This window comes from Ascaphus truei, chromosome 17 (genome assembly GCF_040206685.1).
Source record: "Ascaphus truei isolate aAscTru1 chromosome 17, aAscTru1.hap1, whole genome shotgun sequence".
In the NCBI taxonomy this organism is placed as follows: Eukaryota; Metazoa; Chordata; class Amphibia; order Anura; family Ascaphidae; genus Ascaphus; species Ascaphus truei.
The window spans coordinates 24,077,149-24,093,302 of record NC_134499.1 but is presented as its reverse complement, the minus strand read 5'-3'; the positions used below and the strand labels follow the sequence as shown (position 1 = coordinate 24,093,302).

Below are 16,154 nucleotides of genomic sequence, written 5' to 3'. Positions count from 1 at the left end.
GGCAACTCATTCAATGCCAATTAGACGTAAGGCCGTGATTATACCCCAAAACGCGCGCAGCGTCACGTGTAGCGGTGTCGCGCTGCGCCAAAACAAGTAGCTTACATCGAATGAAAGTGCTCATACCGCTGGCGACGGTCGCGGCGCGCCGGACTGCAAAGCGCACGGCTGGGGAAGAGACTGAGAAATTAGTTTTTTTCTGGCGACGGCCGTGTCACGTGAGCGGTTCAAGCCAATAAGGGCAAACCGCTCACGGCCATGCCTCTGCCACGCCTCCAAGCCTCCTCTGCCCTGTCTCCCCGGTATAATCAAGATGCAGCTCGGCGGCAGCACTAGGTGACATCACCGAATCGCGCTGCCGCCTTGCAGCACTTTGTATAATCAAGGCCTAAATAGAAACAATCTGGGTGCATTATATAATGCAGGGGAGCGCAATCTTTTCCCCCTGCGCCCCCCTGCCGGCTGTCCCCCTGTCCTCGCACCCCCCCTGCTTACCTTGACTCAGACGTGCTGGCGTCATGACATCACATTTCTATGGCAACGCGACGTTACATGACCCCGCGGCGTCATTTGATGCCGCGTTGCGTCAGCAGGAGCCGTCTGAATCAAGGTAAGGAGAAGTTTACAGAGGCCTTGCAGCTCCTCCGGCATTAATTTAAAATGTCTTCGGGAAGCGCGCTGGGCCCCTGTAAATCCTGCCCCCCTCCCCCCGCGCATCGAATCTCGCACCCCCCACTTTGCACACCGCAGATATAATATATAAGGCAGGGGTGCCAACTCCAGTCCTCAAGGGCCACCAAGAAGTCAGGTTCTAAGGATATCCCTGCTTCAGCACAGGTGAGTTGATTCAGCACTGACCGAGTCACCTGTGCTGAAGCAGGGATATCTTTAAAACCTGACCTGTTGGTGGCCCTTGAGGACTGGAGTTGGCCACCCATGGTCTAGTAGCTGGAATACTGACAGACTTTACATATCTGCAACGGGTGAGCGTTCTTATGCTTTTAAGAAATGGTGAAGCCTGGTGCAAAAAAAAAAAAGCCTTGCTCTGTATAAGGAGAATGGAATATTCCATACTGTATGTTTGCAACATATAGTTCTACATATTTTTTAGATCCCTTCTCTATAATGAGTGGTGTTTTGTTTTATGGGTTTGTGTGTATTTACACAAAACTGATAACAGGTTACAAGCCATGTAAGTCTTACTGGAATGATACCTAAAAAGGGAAGAAGGACAAAGGTTAATCCCATGTAAATGCAGTTCTATATATGATTACATATTTTCCCTGTAACCATAAGCGTTTATATACACTTAGAAATTATGGACTATATATATATTTTAATTATCTGCCAGCTGGTTTCATTGTTTTCTATGATGAGGGTGCATAAAAAGAAGAGTGCCTAAATGCATAGTTTAATTCTTCCAACATAAAGGCCTCATGCCATGTTTTTTATATCCCAGGTAATGGATATTAAAAACAAATCTCAAAAGGCCCATGCTGATATCAGATTGCTGCTGATAACTCACAACAGTTAGCTAATATTTAGAGAAAATATAATCAAAGGTACTGTTCAAGAGTGCAAGAATGTTTGTTGTCTTGAGCTGGTGTAATCAATGAACTGACATAATTTTTAGTACTAAAGTCTGGAAATACGAAATGAGTTGTGTCGTAGAGTTTCCAGGTGTCCAGTATTGAACTGGGCTGTCCTGTATTTACACACTCTGTCCAGTAAAAAATTGTATGTGTCCGGTATTACCTCTCTGGACATAATGACTGGGGGGGCCGCGGGATTTCCCCGAACAGGGAGAAAACAGGGCTGTTGCTAGGGGTGTTGGGCAGCTTTCTCCATCCTGATTGGCTGCGGCTGGGTAATGCAGCCAATCAGCAGGAGGTGAGAGGAGTCTGGGGGTGGGGCCAAGGAGAGGATGAAACAGCATGGAGTTGAGAGGTGTGTGTCTTGAGTGCGTCGCACCTTTCACCATGCTGTCCAGTATTTTTGGAGATGCCACCTCTCAACCCTAGTTGTGTGTAATTGTCTATTAAAGAAACAGCCCTTACGGTTATGCTTTCTAAAAATGTTTTTCAATAGGTTTGAAGCATGGGGTCTCCAGAGCTGAACCGGGTTAATTTCAGTTTTGGGGACCCCTTGCTTCCCAAGATATCTCTGCAGGGAAGGGGGGGGGGCAGTATCTCTTTAGTTGTAATGTCCCGGTCACGCGGGCCAATAAGAAGCCAAAAAGTATGACATCAGAGCTTCCTATTCTCCTGCGTGAATTTTAAACCACCATATTGTGAACCCAGCCAGGGCTCTTACCAGCATCCCCTATGGAGGTAAAAAGGGAAGAACTTCTCCTTCATACTTTGTTTGGAAAGTTGTGCATGCCTTTCAAAATCAGTGTGAACATATCTATTGGAAAAATGTATCAAGCACTCCATACAGCCTCTCAATTAATAATGAATTTTGACACGTTGTGTGTGTGTGTGTCTAATACTTATTTTAAGCAAGGTAGATTTATGTCATTTATGTTGTTATGTACATTATTTACCGACAAAATAGTTGATAAAAATGGATATATATTACTGACTTGGTGCACTTTTTCTCGTTATTTTTTAAATGTTGGTTATTTCATTTTGGTTGAATATTGAATCCTATAAGTAACAGAAAGCTGCAAGAGGTTCAGTATTTGGAGCTGAGAACTACAGGCATCACGTTTATAACGAGTTTTTCACAAAGGATGACTTTGTGGACCATACTTCAGGGGAGAAATCAGTTAATCTGAAGAAACGCATAGGGCCATTAGTGTTGTTTGCTGTGAAGAGGTGCTGCGAGCGGTGGCCACACAGTGTTTACCGGAAGAGTGAGAAAATATCCTGCCCCCATTGAGACGTGACCTGCCCGGAACATAAACAGACTCTGAATAAGTTGTCGGAGGACTTCCAAGGAGGTGACACATTGGAGAGTTACCAGAATCAACAGGTTCCTGTGAGAGACTGTGCTGAAGTCGAAGCAGAGTGGAGTTATACCAACACGTTGGAGCATGTGATGATCTCATAAAACGCTCGTATGCCACAGATGTTTGTGACTTTTGAATCGTGATTATCGCATTTATTACATTTTTTATCATTTTTAATGCACTACTTTTCTTTTTTTTTCACACACACACACACACACACACACACACACACACACACACACACACACACACACACACACACACACACACCTATTCCCTCAAGAGTGTAAGCTCTCAGGAGCAGGGCCCTCATAACCTTCTATATCTGTTTGCGTTTGTCTGTCCTTGTTTGTATGTACAGTAACTCTGCACCTAAACTGTACTGAGCTGCGGAATATATTGTCGCTTTACAAATAAACTATAAAAATAATAATAAACTTATACGTCATTCATTAGTGCATACAAATTATAGATGAGAGTTTGGAGGAAGTAACAGAGCACTACTAGGATTATCCAAAGTAGAACAAAGAATTTATGAAGGGGAAAGTGCGTTTTCCATAAAAAGATTATTTATTGGTCATAAGACAAAAAATGGGCAATGGTATTGCCCCACCAACGCGTTTGGCACCAAAAAGAAGCACTTTCTCAAGGTATACCCATTTTTTGTCTTATGACCAATAAATAATCTTTTCATGAAAAACGCACATTCCCCTTCATAAATTCTTTGTTCTACTTTGGATACTCCTAGTAGTGCTCTGTTACTTCCTCCAAACTCTCTCATCTTGCATTCTATTATGGAGGCACACTATGAATACCTGGAGCCATGGAAGACTGGGACGTTGCAGCACAACAGTGAGTGTTTTGCTTACTACTTGTTCTTCTGGCCTTATCTATGGACATCAGGTACCTATTTTGGTGATTCTATTTATTGCTATGGTTCCTGGACATAGTGTACCACATCTTTATTGCATTATCATTTGTTGGTTAACCAACCAGGATGCCAGACCTAGTACCAGTCCTCACTTGAGCAGTATATTATCCAGGATTTGTTTTTGAAGTATCCAATTATACATATTGCATTATTTTTGCTTATTCTGTATGGTCCTTAGCACCACGCATCTATTTTTGCTAGCATACAAATTATAGGTCACATTAGGACATAAAGTAACTTCTTTCACATGAAAAATGTTTCCCAAGTATTTTGCAAATTAACATTATGACAAATTTAAAATTACTCTAAATTAAACTGTACTGTTAAAAATTGTCTGGCAGCTGAATACTGTACTCACAAAGCTGCCATCAGGGGGGGGGGGGGGGGGTAACTGTCCCAGGCCTGGTGGAGGAGGGGGGTCCGGCTGGACAAACCCAAAAGATGTTCCTGACCATAATTAGGACACAAATTTTGAAATCAGTGTTCCTTTATCTACAAAGTTTTGTTCCAGATCCACTCTCAGCACCACCCAGAGTTGCATCCACCCCGCTGGATTTAACTCGGAGACTACAGGGTCCAGGCTACAGGTCAAACGGCGCCACCATGCCAATAACATAACAACATCACGTGACGCCCATTGCCATGACAACGAGACACTACGACATCACGTGACATCGCGTTGCCATGACATGTAGGCGCCAGAAGATGTCCCGTGGCGTCATGGCAACGTGGCACTATTTGACGATGGGCAGCCATATTGACAGGAGTTGCAGAGGGAGATGTCTGGGAGACCCCCCTGAACGGAAGTACTACATTTAAATTAAAAAATGATCTGGGCTAGCATTCAGTAACAGGGAGATAAAGTGACTTGCCCACGGTCACAAGGAACTGACACCGGGAATTGAACCAAGCTCCCCTGCTTCAAATCTCAGTGTCATTGTTTAAAGTGTCACACAACCTAAGGGGAAGAGCCGTATAAGTGAAACAGAGCAGTGGAACACAGTATGATTTTGATCCAGGAGAAGCTGCTGAATTTGAACCCGTAATGCAAACATTAAGCAATACCGACAGGACTCTAATGCCTGTGGGAAGACCTAGAATTTCCTGTCTGAATGGTTTCACTTCCTTCTCCTTTGAGCGCTGGAAGAGTTTGCAAATACAGTATATTTCGGGCTCCATCAACACGAAAAGGGTTAAAACGCATTCCCCGCCAACATGTTAACAGCCTAATTTATATTAGCAGTGCCTGAGAAAGTGTTATACTGTATGTTGCACTGGTACATTTTTGTAACTGGATGAATCATTGCACTTGTGGATAACAACAACAGTTACTGGAATTTTGCCTAATCAGTTACAGTTACTACGGAAAATAAGAAAACTGCTGCAACTGGCTGTTAAGAAAAGAAAAAGATGAGAAGGATAAGCAAAATATTCTGTGGCCTACATTTAAACTGGTAATCTATCTGAAAGAGAGAAGAATTCTTAGTGGACACATTTTTACTAGCTTGTAGCAAATGAGATAATTGGCTCCAATCCAATGCCCTGTTCTGAGCAGAATATTGCTATTATACTGTACTGCAGGTGTGCGCAAACTGGGGGGGTGCTAGATTTTCTGAGGGGGGGGCACGGCAGTTATAGAGGTCAAGCGCTCTCCCCCCAGGCACGTAAATTAAATGCCGGAGACGGCGCGAGGCCTCTATAAACCTTCCTTTCCAGCGACGTGTTGTCATGGTAACCCGGCATCAAATGATGCCGCGGGGTCACGTAGTTACCATGGCAACGTGACGTCACATGACCGCACACGTCATTTGACGCTGGGGCCGAGCAGGGGGGGGTTGCAAAGCGCCGAGGAGAGCAGGCAGGGGTGCGCGCAGGGAAAAGTGTGCGCACCCCTGCTGTACAGGCTACCTTTGTTAAACTTTTATTTTAATGTTAGCATTTTAAATGATAGAAGACGTTTCTGGTTCACATTTCTGGACATTTCACAGGCTGAATGAGTAGTCCAGTGGTAATGCTGTTGAAGTGGGCAAAACTGGTTCAAATAACACTGTCAGCGCTCTTTGTGACCTTGAACAAGTCACTTTGTGACCTTTGATAAGTCACCCAATCTATTTATGCCTCAGGGCCTGAAAATTAAATTGCAAGCTCTAGGGGTAAGGGACTCATTGTGCTACCAACATTCTATGTACAGCTGTAAGAGATGAGTGCAGAGGTACATATAATAAGACCGATTTGGGTGAAATTATATGGGTGAAATTATATCTTGGCTTTATTGAGCCTGTTCCTTTATCCAGGCAAAACATACAAAAACAACAAAATAACAAATTCCTATCCCTTTGAAAGGGCTAACTTACTTCCCCAGACCCTATCTGCAGGACTGGAGGGATATTCCTATTACCAGCCTATCACCCCAAAGTCTCAGGAAATTCCTTAAGCAGGTGGCCCTCCATGTCAGTCTCTGGCAGGTTCCTGGGTTCTCTGTGTCCAGGAAATATAGGTCTCTAGGTGTCTGGGTGTCTTGATCCCAGCACATCCTTTGTGCTCAAGACAGTGTCTGTGTGCAGGCTTCTCTGCTCTCCTTCTGTCAGTCCAAATGTGAGCTAATCTCTCTCCTGTTTCTCACATCAGGCTTTTTCTCAGAGTCCTAATCAGCCAGGTGGAGTCTGGTTGATTGCCTGTGTGTAATTAACCAGCTCACTGCTGGATTTAGAGGCAGTTTCTCTCAAACAGTGATAAGTCCCTGTTACAACAGCTCTGCGTACAGCATCAGTATTATAGTAGATTTTTTAATCATTAATGCACAGAATGTTAACCAATCAGAAATATTGGCTTCTGAATGTTTTAGAGCTATATTTTTATTTATTTTTTTATTTATTTATAAAAATGTTTTACCAGGAAGTAATACATTGAGAGTTACCTCTCGTTTTCAAGTATGTCCTGGGCACAGAGTTAGAAAAAATACATGGTTACAATAAAAGAACAGGGTTATGCAGTCACTTCACAGACATTTCATGGACAGATAAAGTAGGAAAATTGGGTACAGGGGATAAAGGGATATTTACTAAGCAGTGCTAAACCATAAGTTAAGTAGTAAATACGGCTTCTTGTCTATATTACATTTTAACAAACACGGTCAATCAGCTTACACACACATAAGGGATATTTATCTCATATTAAAGGTTTGGGGATGGAGTAAAGCAAATACCTACTACAAACTTTGTGTTCTCCCAAGATACATTTCCTCTTTTAATGCAACGCTCTTAACTGAGCGCATGTGACCCATTCTAAATAAAGGATATTTTCCACCGCTTGCACAACTGGAAAAGACATAAACATTAACCTAACAACCGGTACTACAGAACTCCCGGGCAGTATGATAGGGTGCAAACCATAAATGGCAGCAGTCTTACAATGCCCACATTCAGCAGGGAATTACAACTATTCTAAAAGCTGAATGTCATCATGTTTAAATGTAACCACGTTACAAAATTAATGAGCAAATTAGATCTTGGCAAATTACTGTAGATAGTTATCTAATTCAATGCAATTTCTATCAGCACTGTAGGAGTTAATCAGAAAAGCATGATACCAATTTCTAGGGAAATTGTGTATATAATAGCATGGGTGAAGCAGCAATACAGCAAGAGCTAATTTGTAACATGCCTTTTGAATGAGTGAAATTGGTTTAAAATCTCAGTATCGACTCGTCGTGACCTTTTATCCCCCTCTGATTGTAAACCCTATCGAGCAGGGACTTTGGGATTACTAACTATATGCACAGCAATGTGTATACTGCAGTGTTGTAGTAAAAAATATTCTACAAAATATTGTTATAGCTAAGGACATATGAATAAACTGAACCTGTCCTATTGCCCACATGGATTTTAAGACTCCGTCCACTTTTGGAAGTCATAGCTAAAGCCGCAATCCCAACCAAAATAATGATATTTGGAATGTGTCCTGGATGTTCTGCCTTTTCCCCCCCAGGTGGATAACTTCGCCAATTATTCCAACCTATCAATGCGGAGAACGTTATGAGTCAGCATTGTCATTGTTAATATGATCATGTAACGCTTGCGTTCACCACGAACAAGGCAGGACCCCGGCACTGAGGTGGGAAAGTATGAAACTACGCACCCACAGCAGCGGGGTCACGCCTGGAGAGTGGGTTGTCAGCGCAGCCGGGCTGGATTGGAGAGATTGGGTTAGTTCAGATACTTGCCGGAGTCCGGGGGCGGAGCCAGTGGGATGGTCGGAGTCCGTTGTGCCGCGGTCAGGGGTTGGGGCAGGAGATTGGTAGAGTGTCCGTAAGCCGTGATCAGGGATGTAGAGGTGCGGTTAGTCAGAGGCAAGCCGGGGTCGTTATCCAGAGCGGGTCCAATAGTCAAGCCGGGGTCTTTATCCAGAGAGGGTCCTATAATCAAGCCGGGTCGGTACACAAGAAAGCAACAGAGAGACAGCAACAAGGCGCAAGGCAAGGAACAACAAACGCAGGAACACAAGGCTACACAGGTTTATGCTCAGCAAGGTGAAAGTGAACGTCTTTTATGTAAACAGGAACCAATGAGGCTGGGGGCGGAGCGGAGGCGCACCCTCTGCGGAGGCAGGGATAGGCTGCAGGAGACAAGTGGACACTTAGGAACTTTCCACGCAGCTGGAGAGCGGTGCACGACGTCATGTGCACGCGCCGCGGGTGACAGACGCGCGACGCGACCGGGTGCAGAGCCAAGCTCCGTGGCACAGAGTGAAGAGCTGCGGGTACGCGCTCTGTAAACAGTGCGGGGAGTGCGCTGCAGCAGGTAAGGAGGGAACACGCCGCAGAGGACGTGTTCCCCGATTCCTTACAGATCAGCGGCCATATTACCCTCCATGACATGCAGATAGAGCTGGGGCAAATAGTAGCTGAACCGAGGGGGCCTACCCTGAAAGTAACAGTGTCCAGAAGGCCCCTTACTAAGTTCGGAAAAAGTTCAATGAAAATCACACAAACTAGCAACATAGCTTTCTGCTTCCACCCAGAAACAAGGCTATTATTGGGATCCATTGCAAAGATATCTACAATGCTTTATTTGGGATACAGAACCTTCAGATCAATGTGGATGCCGGGTTTTTAATATTTGCTCATCATCCAACTTGCTGATAGAACAGGGGGGCGCAAACTTTTTTCCCTGCGCCCCCCTGATGGCGGTCCCCTCACCCCCGCGCCCCTCCTAACCCCCACTTACCTGCGCTCTGGCGTCACGGCGTCACGTTGCCATAGCAACGTGACGTCACACGACCTCACGCCGTCATTTTGCCGCCGCGTTGCCATGGCGATGCAGGAAGGAAGCCGCCGGAGCCTAGGGAAGTAAAGGCTTACAGAGGCCTTGCAGCTCCCCCCGGCGCCTTCGGGAAGCGCGCGGGGCCTCTGTAAACCCTGCGCCCCCCTGCCAGCAGTCTCGCGCCCCCCAGTTTGCGCACCGCTGTGACAGAACATATGTAGGTAGCCAGCCACGAAGGCACACTTTTAGGAGGTTCTATCCCACAGGTGATGTATGCAAAGGCTGGGCAACTCCAGTCCTCAAGGGCCCCCAACAGGTGAGGTTTTCAAGATCTCTCTGCTTCCGCACTGGTGGCACAATCAGCCTTCGACTGAGCTACTGATTGAGCCATCTGTGCTGAAGCAGGGATATCCTGAAAACCTGACCTATTGGTGGCCCTAGAGGACTGGAGTTGCCCATCACTGGGTTATGCTAAAGATTAAACAAACAAAAAAAAACAACAAAGCTGTCCGCATCAGAAATGAGCGGCCCACTGCCAGATCTTATTAGTTTAGGTTGTATCTGCTAGTAGGAGTCGGTCGTTCCTGGAACAAATGAAAAAAAAAAAAAAAAACAGAAACAGATGGAATAGAACAGTTTTGCAATACTGAGCTGGTGGACACATCTGGATCAACAGTCAGCATACAATGCAAATTGTTCCAGCTGTATAGCAAGCTCCCCCTCCCCTTGTAACAATCAAAGTCACTTGTGTGGAGCAATGCACAGAAGGTTAAAAATGGACAGAGTAGGCAGAGCTATAAATAGGAAAGATCTGGCAACATATAATACACACAGAAAATCTGCATTAAAAAGCAGCCCATTAATCATTCTTTCTGAAGAATGACTGTTGTCTTCCTTGCAATTTACATAAGTGGAGCCAAGGAGATAGAAACAACTGCACTGAAAATAATTAGCTGGCACGAGTTGCTCTTGTGAATACGGTTTGTCAGTGCATCCTAAATATGCACTCACAGAAGCATTATGGTAAGGAAGGGGGTGGGAGAGCCCATGATTACAGTTATAATTGGTAACCGGTTCATAGTGATGCCTTGGGGAGGGGAGAAGTGTATAGGTCCTTCCTCTGCTGGACCCATGCTGCCACCCTCAGTTGTACAGTATAGGTGGGCCTTCCTCCCCCGGTCAATAGCACATCAGGGTCTCCCCCCCACTCGACAGCTATGGGTCCATATATCCATGGGTTCATGAACCAAGAACTCAGTCCTGGGCCCCGTGAAAACTATCGTCCTGGCGTTGGAAGTTGTTTAGCAAAGAACACTCTATAGAAGGATAGTCAAGCCTCAATAATTGAAAAAGTAGTGTCCCTCATTTGGAAGGGAGTCTCACTTACACTAGGGTTATAGGCTCTATAGACTTCGACTGAGTGTCATAGCTATCATCCTGTATAGAATGTGCTGTGCTCCAGAAGCCAAAGTCGTCAATCTGTGGTTCTTGGTAGCTGTCCCAGTAATAAGGCCGCGTCCATGTTTAGTGCTTGCGGGCGGAGGCGCGCTGAGGAGCGCTTACGCTCGGCACTGAGCCCCTACAGCCGCAATGAGAGCGGCTTTAGTAAGGGCTCGCCTACGCTTCCGCAAGCGCAAGCATAGGTGTTAGGAAAATGTAAAATTTTCGCGCTTGTCGGAGGGCAGGGCCGGTCACGTGAGCGGTTCGCCCAATGAGGGCGAACCAGCTCCGTGACGTCACTGGCCCGCCCAACGACACGCCCCTGGACAGCACGCTGTCTAAGGCCAGGGAAAGCACCCGCTTTCCCTCAGCCTCCGCCCGCAAGCAGTATCCATGGACGAAGCCTAATGGTCAGGATGTCTCAGGCTGCTGGGCCTAAATCATTGCTTATAGGGAGGGAAGAATACACAAAGTTCATGAAGTCTGAGAATCTCATCTGGATAACTAGTTTATGTTATTTGGATGCTTTGGAGACCTAATCATCAAATTGTTATGGGCTTGGTTTCTATTGTACATTTCTCTCATCATAACACATACATGTAATCAATAAACCACAAAAAAAAACATTACTTCTTAATGAAAACAGATGCAATTTTTATACACTTCTGTGGTAAATGTGTTTTGAGTTCTCCAGCATCAAACACAATTATTATATAAACAGAATCAATGTAAAAAAGTAGAACAATGCTGGTTAACGCTTTGCTACAAGAAAGCTCGACAAACTGTGTTGTAAACCCATTGGAGGGGTTAAAAGGGTCTCAACAAAATACAGGTCTTTTAAATTGAGCATCACAGATTACACTTTTAACTGGAGCGAACATCTGCCTCCACCCAGACATTGACAAAGCAGCAAAAGCCAGACTTGCAAGCAAAAACTATAGATGCTGACAGTAGCATAACTAACAGCAGGCAGTACAGATGTGTCTTACCTTTAATAAATATACCCTTAATAAATTATAATAACACATAAAATAGCCATTTCTCTTGCCTATACCTAACCTTCTTTCTGAATGAGATTTGTCTGCTAAATTGAATATTTACCATTTCTATACCATACATATTCACCGTAATCAGACTGTTAATGACAAACTACTACAGCTGGGAAGCAATGGTAGGCCACTGTCCAGTGTTGTAGAGGTGGAGCCTTATTCATAGATAAGCTCGTTCTTGAAGATGCATTCCCTGCTCTATCCGATTTTCTTACACATAGGATACCACTTTGAGTGGTCTTTGCATTGATACCTTGCCAAATGCAATTTGCACCTGGAACAGTTCTATAAACGGTGATACCCTTTAGGGGACCAATATGAGAGTTCTTCATAGATTAAATTATAGATTGCCGATTCTCGGAACTCTTTGCAATCACGTTTTACTAATAGTAAAAGTAAAAGATTTCACAGATCACAGCTTTCTAGTGGGAAATGGGGGTGGGGGAGGGGTAACCAGAGCGGGTATCCCCAGACGTTGAGAGACCACTCTGGATCTTTCCGGTTCTGGTAAATTTAAAGGGAGTAAATTATGGGTATTGCTACATTAACCAGCTGAGTGTCCTCACAAGGCCCGAATGTATGTGGTAGGTTGTTACCCCCTCCTGTACTGAAGGGATACAATAAATGTTACTCACTTGCTGTTAATCAAAGTACTATCATTTTGTTTCCCTTCTGCTTGCAGGAGAGAAGACAGAAAAGTGGATTTTCAGGGGTTAAGGAAGTTGGCATATACTGTAGGTTCAAAGCTATTTCTTACCCTGCTACCCTGATCTATGTTGTTGATAATTATATAATGCTTGTGTTAAGAAGAATAGTAACAATAGCCGGAACATTGTTCCAATATCAACATGTTTCCTCCCTTGACTTCCAACATAGCTGGATGGAGAGCCAAATCCACAACTATGCATTACGGGAGATACCTGTAGAAAGAGAACACTAATGAAGTTGTCAACTGTGTTGCCTTTGTACTAACCGTTTCCTTTCTAGATACATCACTAAGGTGCACTAAGCTAACGGTGGCGGCGTCACTATGTGCGCACGCGCACACTTCAAGGGCTCTTACCTGATGGTCTAAGGTAGTTCCTTAAGTGCCCGCGGCGCTGTGCGCGCCAACTTAGCTACATTTTGCCGCCACAACAAAAATGTAAATTGGGGCTGCAGTCGCGTGACGTCAGCGTCACGTGAGCTGATTCAGCCAATGAGGGCGAACCAGCTCCGTGACACATCCGCCACGGCCCCGATCGCTGCGACCCATCTCCTGCAGCTGGAGCACGCATCGCTGGGGCTGCAGGAGGGCTCGCAGGCCCGAGCAGTCGCCGTGAGCTCGGCCTAAGTAGTTGGAATACAGCGAGTTTAACATTCTAGTCGCCGTATTACCAGGTTGTGATACATTTAGCTCACAGATTAAATTTTAGTGTACATAGCTTTAAACCGTTAGGCCTTGGATATAGTAGGCGCGCATGGCGTTACATGTGCCTACTGCAGGGGCGATCCGCGGCCTGGCAATCTGGAGGAGACGCGACAGGGATGTGTGTCTGAGGCGATCCCGTGAGCGATTTGCCCTCATTAGCTGAACCGCGCACGTGACCCAATCGCGCACTCTATGGCCTGCCGCATAGAGGTATGGCCTTTTGTTCTCGGCGCGCGCAACTTCGCGCTAAGTATGGCCACGGCCTTAGGCCGCAGTCATGGTCAGAGCTTAGGCGCTGTGATGCTTGGCAGTGAGCCCCTGCAGCCGCAATGAGAGCGGCTTTAGCAAGAGCTTGCGCACGCTTCCGCAGGCGTGCGTAAGTGTAGACGACAAGAACATTTTAGTTTCAGCGCTGAGGGGAGCGCAGGGCCGGTCACGTGAGCGGTTCGCCCAATGAGGGCTAACCAGCTCTGTGACGTCACTGGCCCGCCCCCCGACGGCGTGCGAACCAAGTCCAGGAAAAGCACCCGCTTTCCCTCAGCCTCAGCGCGCCTCCCCACGGCTGAAGTAACTATGGACATTTTGAAAGCTTTTGTACAGTATGATATCATCTATGAACTCTTATTTTATTTATTTTTATAAAAAATGTTTTACCAGGAAGTAATACATTGAAAGTTAACTCTCGGTTTCAAGTATGTCCTGGGTACAGAGTTTGATGACAAATACAAGGTTACATTAAAAGAACAGGAGTTACACAGTCAATTCACAGACATTTCATGGACAGATAGAGTTGGAAAATTGGGTACAGGGGACTATGTGAGCCAACTAATAGGTATCACAACTTGCAAGGAATCAAAGTAAACTAAGAAATATTAATGTTTATGGTTGCCAAGGATACCGGTTATTTGAGTCCAGCAATTGGAAAGAAAGTATACCATTGGGACAGACTCTTCTTTTTGGCTATCAATGTGGATTAATTTAGAGGACATTCAGGGTGTTAAGCACACACAAAACAAACATGGAAATACTTTTTAGATCTCAGCTTCTTTAAATGGGGCCGTTCCATGTAGCAGCTAAAAAATACATAAATTAAACAACTAATCATAATTAATTGGCTTCCTCAGAAAGATGACTGTCTTATTACTCTCTTGTGAAACATGAATATGTGTTGCTTTCAATGGGAACACTGGATTGGAGCATATCAGCTATTTATGTTTATCTGTTTGACTAATGGAGGACATCATAATTTATAAACAAAGGAACAGAACAAATCGAACAATTTTCTGTGAGAACCGACAGTCTTATGAACAAAAGCCGTTCGATAAAGACTGCAAAAACCTTCCAAAGCTTTTGTTTAGAACAAAAGACACAAAGCCTAATGCTACATCTAACTTGACATATTACATAGTTAAATACTTATCTTCACTAACCTCTTTTTTTTTACCAACTGAAATTAACAAACACACACAGCCCCTGTCAGCTCAGAACCCAAATCCACCATATCATATACAGTATATTGTGTCAAAGAGAGCTTTTACCATGAAAATGTTAAAACGGTAAAAAAAATGATTTAAAAACCATTTTACTTGAAAAAAAAATTGTCAGTCAGCTTTATTTTACCTATTAAACATGCCACTGTACTTGTACAGCGTGTATATCTTTTTTATATAGTGCCATCCAGTTACAAGCAACATTAAGAAAAGTAGTCCCTGTCCCGAAGAGCTTACAATCTAAGTGCCTCATTCACTTTCATTCTAGGCACCTTACAATAGAAGGTTCTATAAAAGGACATTTCTGCCGCTGTTGGCACACAGCAAATACTCACTATACAAGGTAATATGTTCATTGCTGTGGAAGGAGTTACAATTCCAAAACCCCTTCACCGTGCAAGGTGTTACCCCCCCCCCCCCCCCCCCCCACACCCCAGCAGTGGATGGGTTAAATCCTCGCAACGTGGGATACAATGTCACATGGAACATATGCTGTTATTTTTTTTTCAGCCTTCATCAACACAACCAGCGCTGAGCACAACACACCGACCCAGCAGTCGGGACACAGCGTAATATCGAACCCCCCCAAGCAACGCAGCAGATAAGAGGCTCACAGGTCAGAAAACAGCCGGCTGTCACTTACCTGTGTTTCAGAGGCTGACTTTTCAGCTCGTAATACGTTTTGGGCTCTTCGTGAAATTCTTCTCCCGCATCGTAGTCAGGCACTATTCCCGATTCGGACTGCATGGCCACGGCTGTCACTGGTGCGAGGCCACTGCGGGGAGGGAGGAGGGCTGACACCGGCCGGCTCTCACACCGCCGGCTCTCACAACTCTTCCCCTCGCACTATCAGGCGCTGGAAACTCAGCCGTCCTTGTCTGCACTTTAAACATACGGGAGTTTCTTTTCGTGCTTATTGACAGCTTCAGCCCGGATGTTGGCTCGTTTCTGCCATCTAATGGTTATCTGGAAGCAGCCGGTGGCTTTTAAGTTGCTGTAGGTCGGTTGAAAAAAAAATAAAAAAATCAGTGGCTGCTCAAATGATGTTGTGAGCATTGTACAAGTGCTGTGTCCCTGTGTCAGTGGTGCATACTAACTCTCATAAACATTCACAAGTCTGTTCTGCACATTCTTAAACATGTGCAGTGCATGCAGTTTAATGCACTTTAAGAGGATTATTTTATATCTATTTCATATAATAATAATATGATATCTGTTATATCTGCCAAAATCCCCCATTCAGCTCAATAGTGAATTTCCGCCCAGACTAGTTTGATGGACCTCTTCGGATACAGGATAATCCCCTAACGTGTTCTATATATTCTATAGGCTGTTACCCACATTCAACATATTGTTCCGAACACATTGTAACACCAGCTGAATGCATTTTAGTGTAAATTCCATTGGCTGTATTGTTTATAGTTAGTTATGATGTACAGTACATGCTTAAAGCTTTTGTGCATATTATTTACGTTGTTCTGCACAATCTAAACCAGCATATTCTGCTAAGAAATTTATCCGTTTCACTACTTTGCTGCATCATATTTCTTATATGCAAAGTAATGTAACAAAATAAAATAAGGAAATGCGCACAATATACAGTATGTCACAATCACACA

The 16,154-nt window shown here is 44.6% G+C and overlaps 1 protein-coding gene across 3 annotated transcripts in view; it reads right to left on the bottom strand.

The window, feature by feature from the left end:
- MITF (melanocyte inducing transcription factor) overlaps positions 1-15,463 on the bottom strand; it is a 169,407-nt gene extending 153,944 nt beyond the window's left edge. Inside the window, exon 1 of one of the 3 annotated variants that reach the window (XM_075574299.1) lies at positions 15,179-15,463. In XM_075574299.1, the coding sequence (XP_075430414.1) occupies positions 15,179-15,282 (104 nt within the window). In that variant the 5' untranslated portion in view covers positions 15,283-15,463. The remainder of the gene's footprint in view (positions 1-15,178) is intronic. The other 2 variants (XM_075574296.1, XM_075574297.1) reach the window with 2 other exon arrangements.
- Positions 15,464-16,154: the final 691 nt, after the last annotated feature.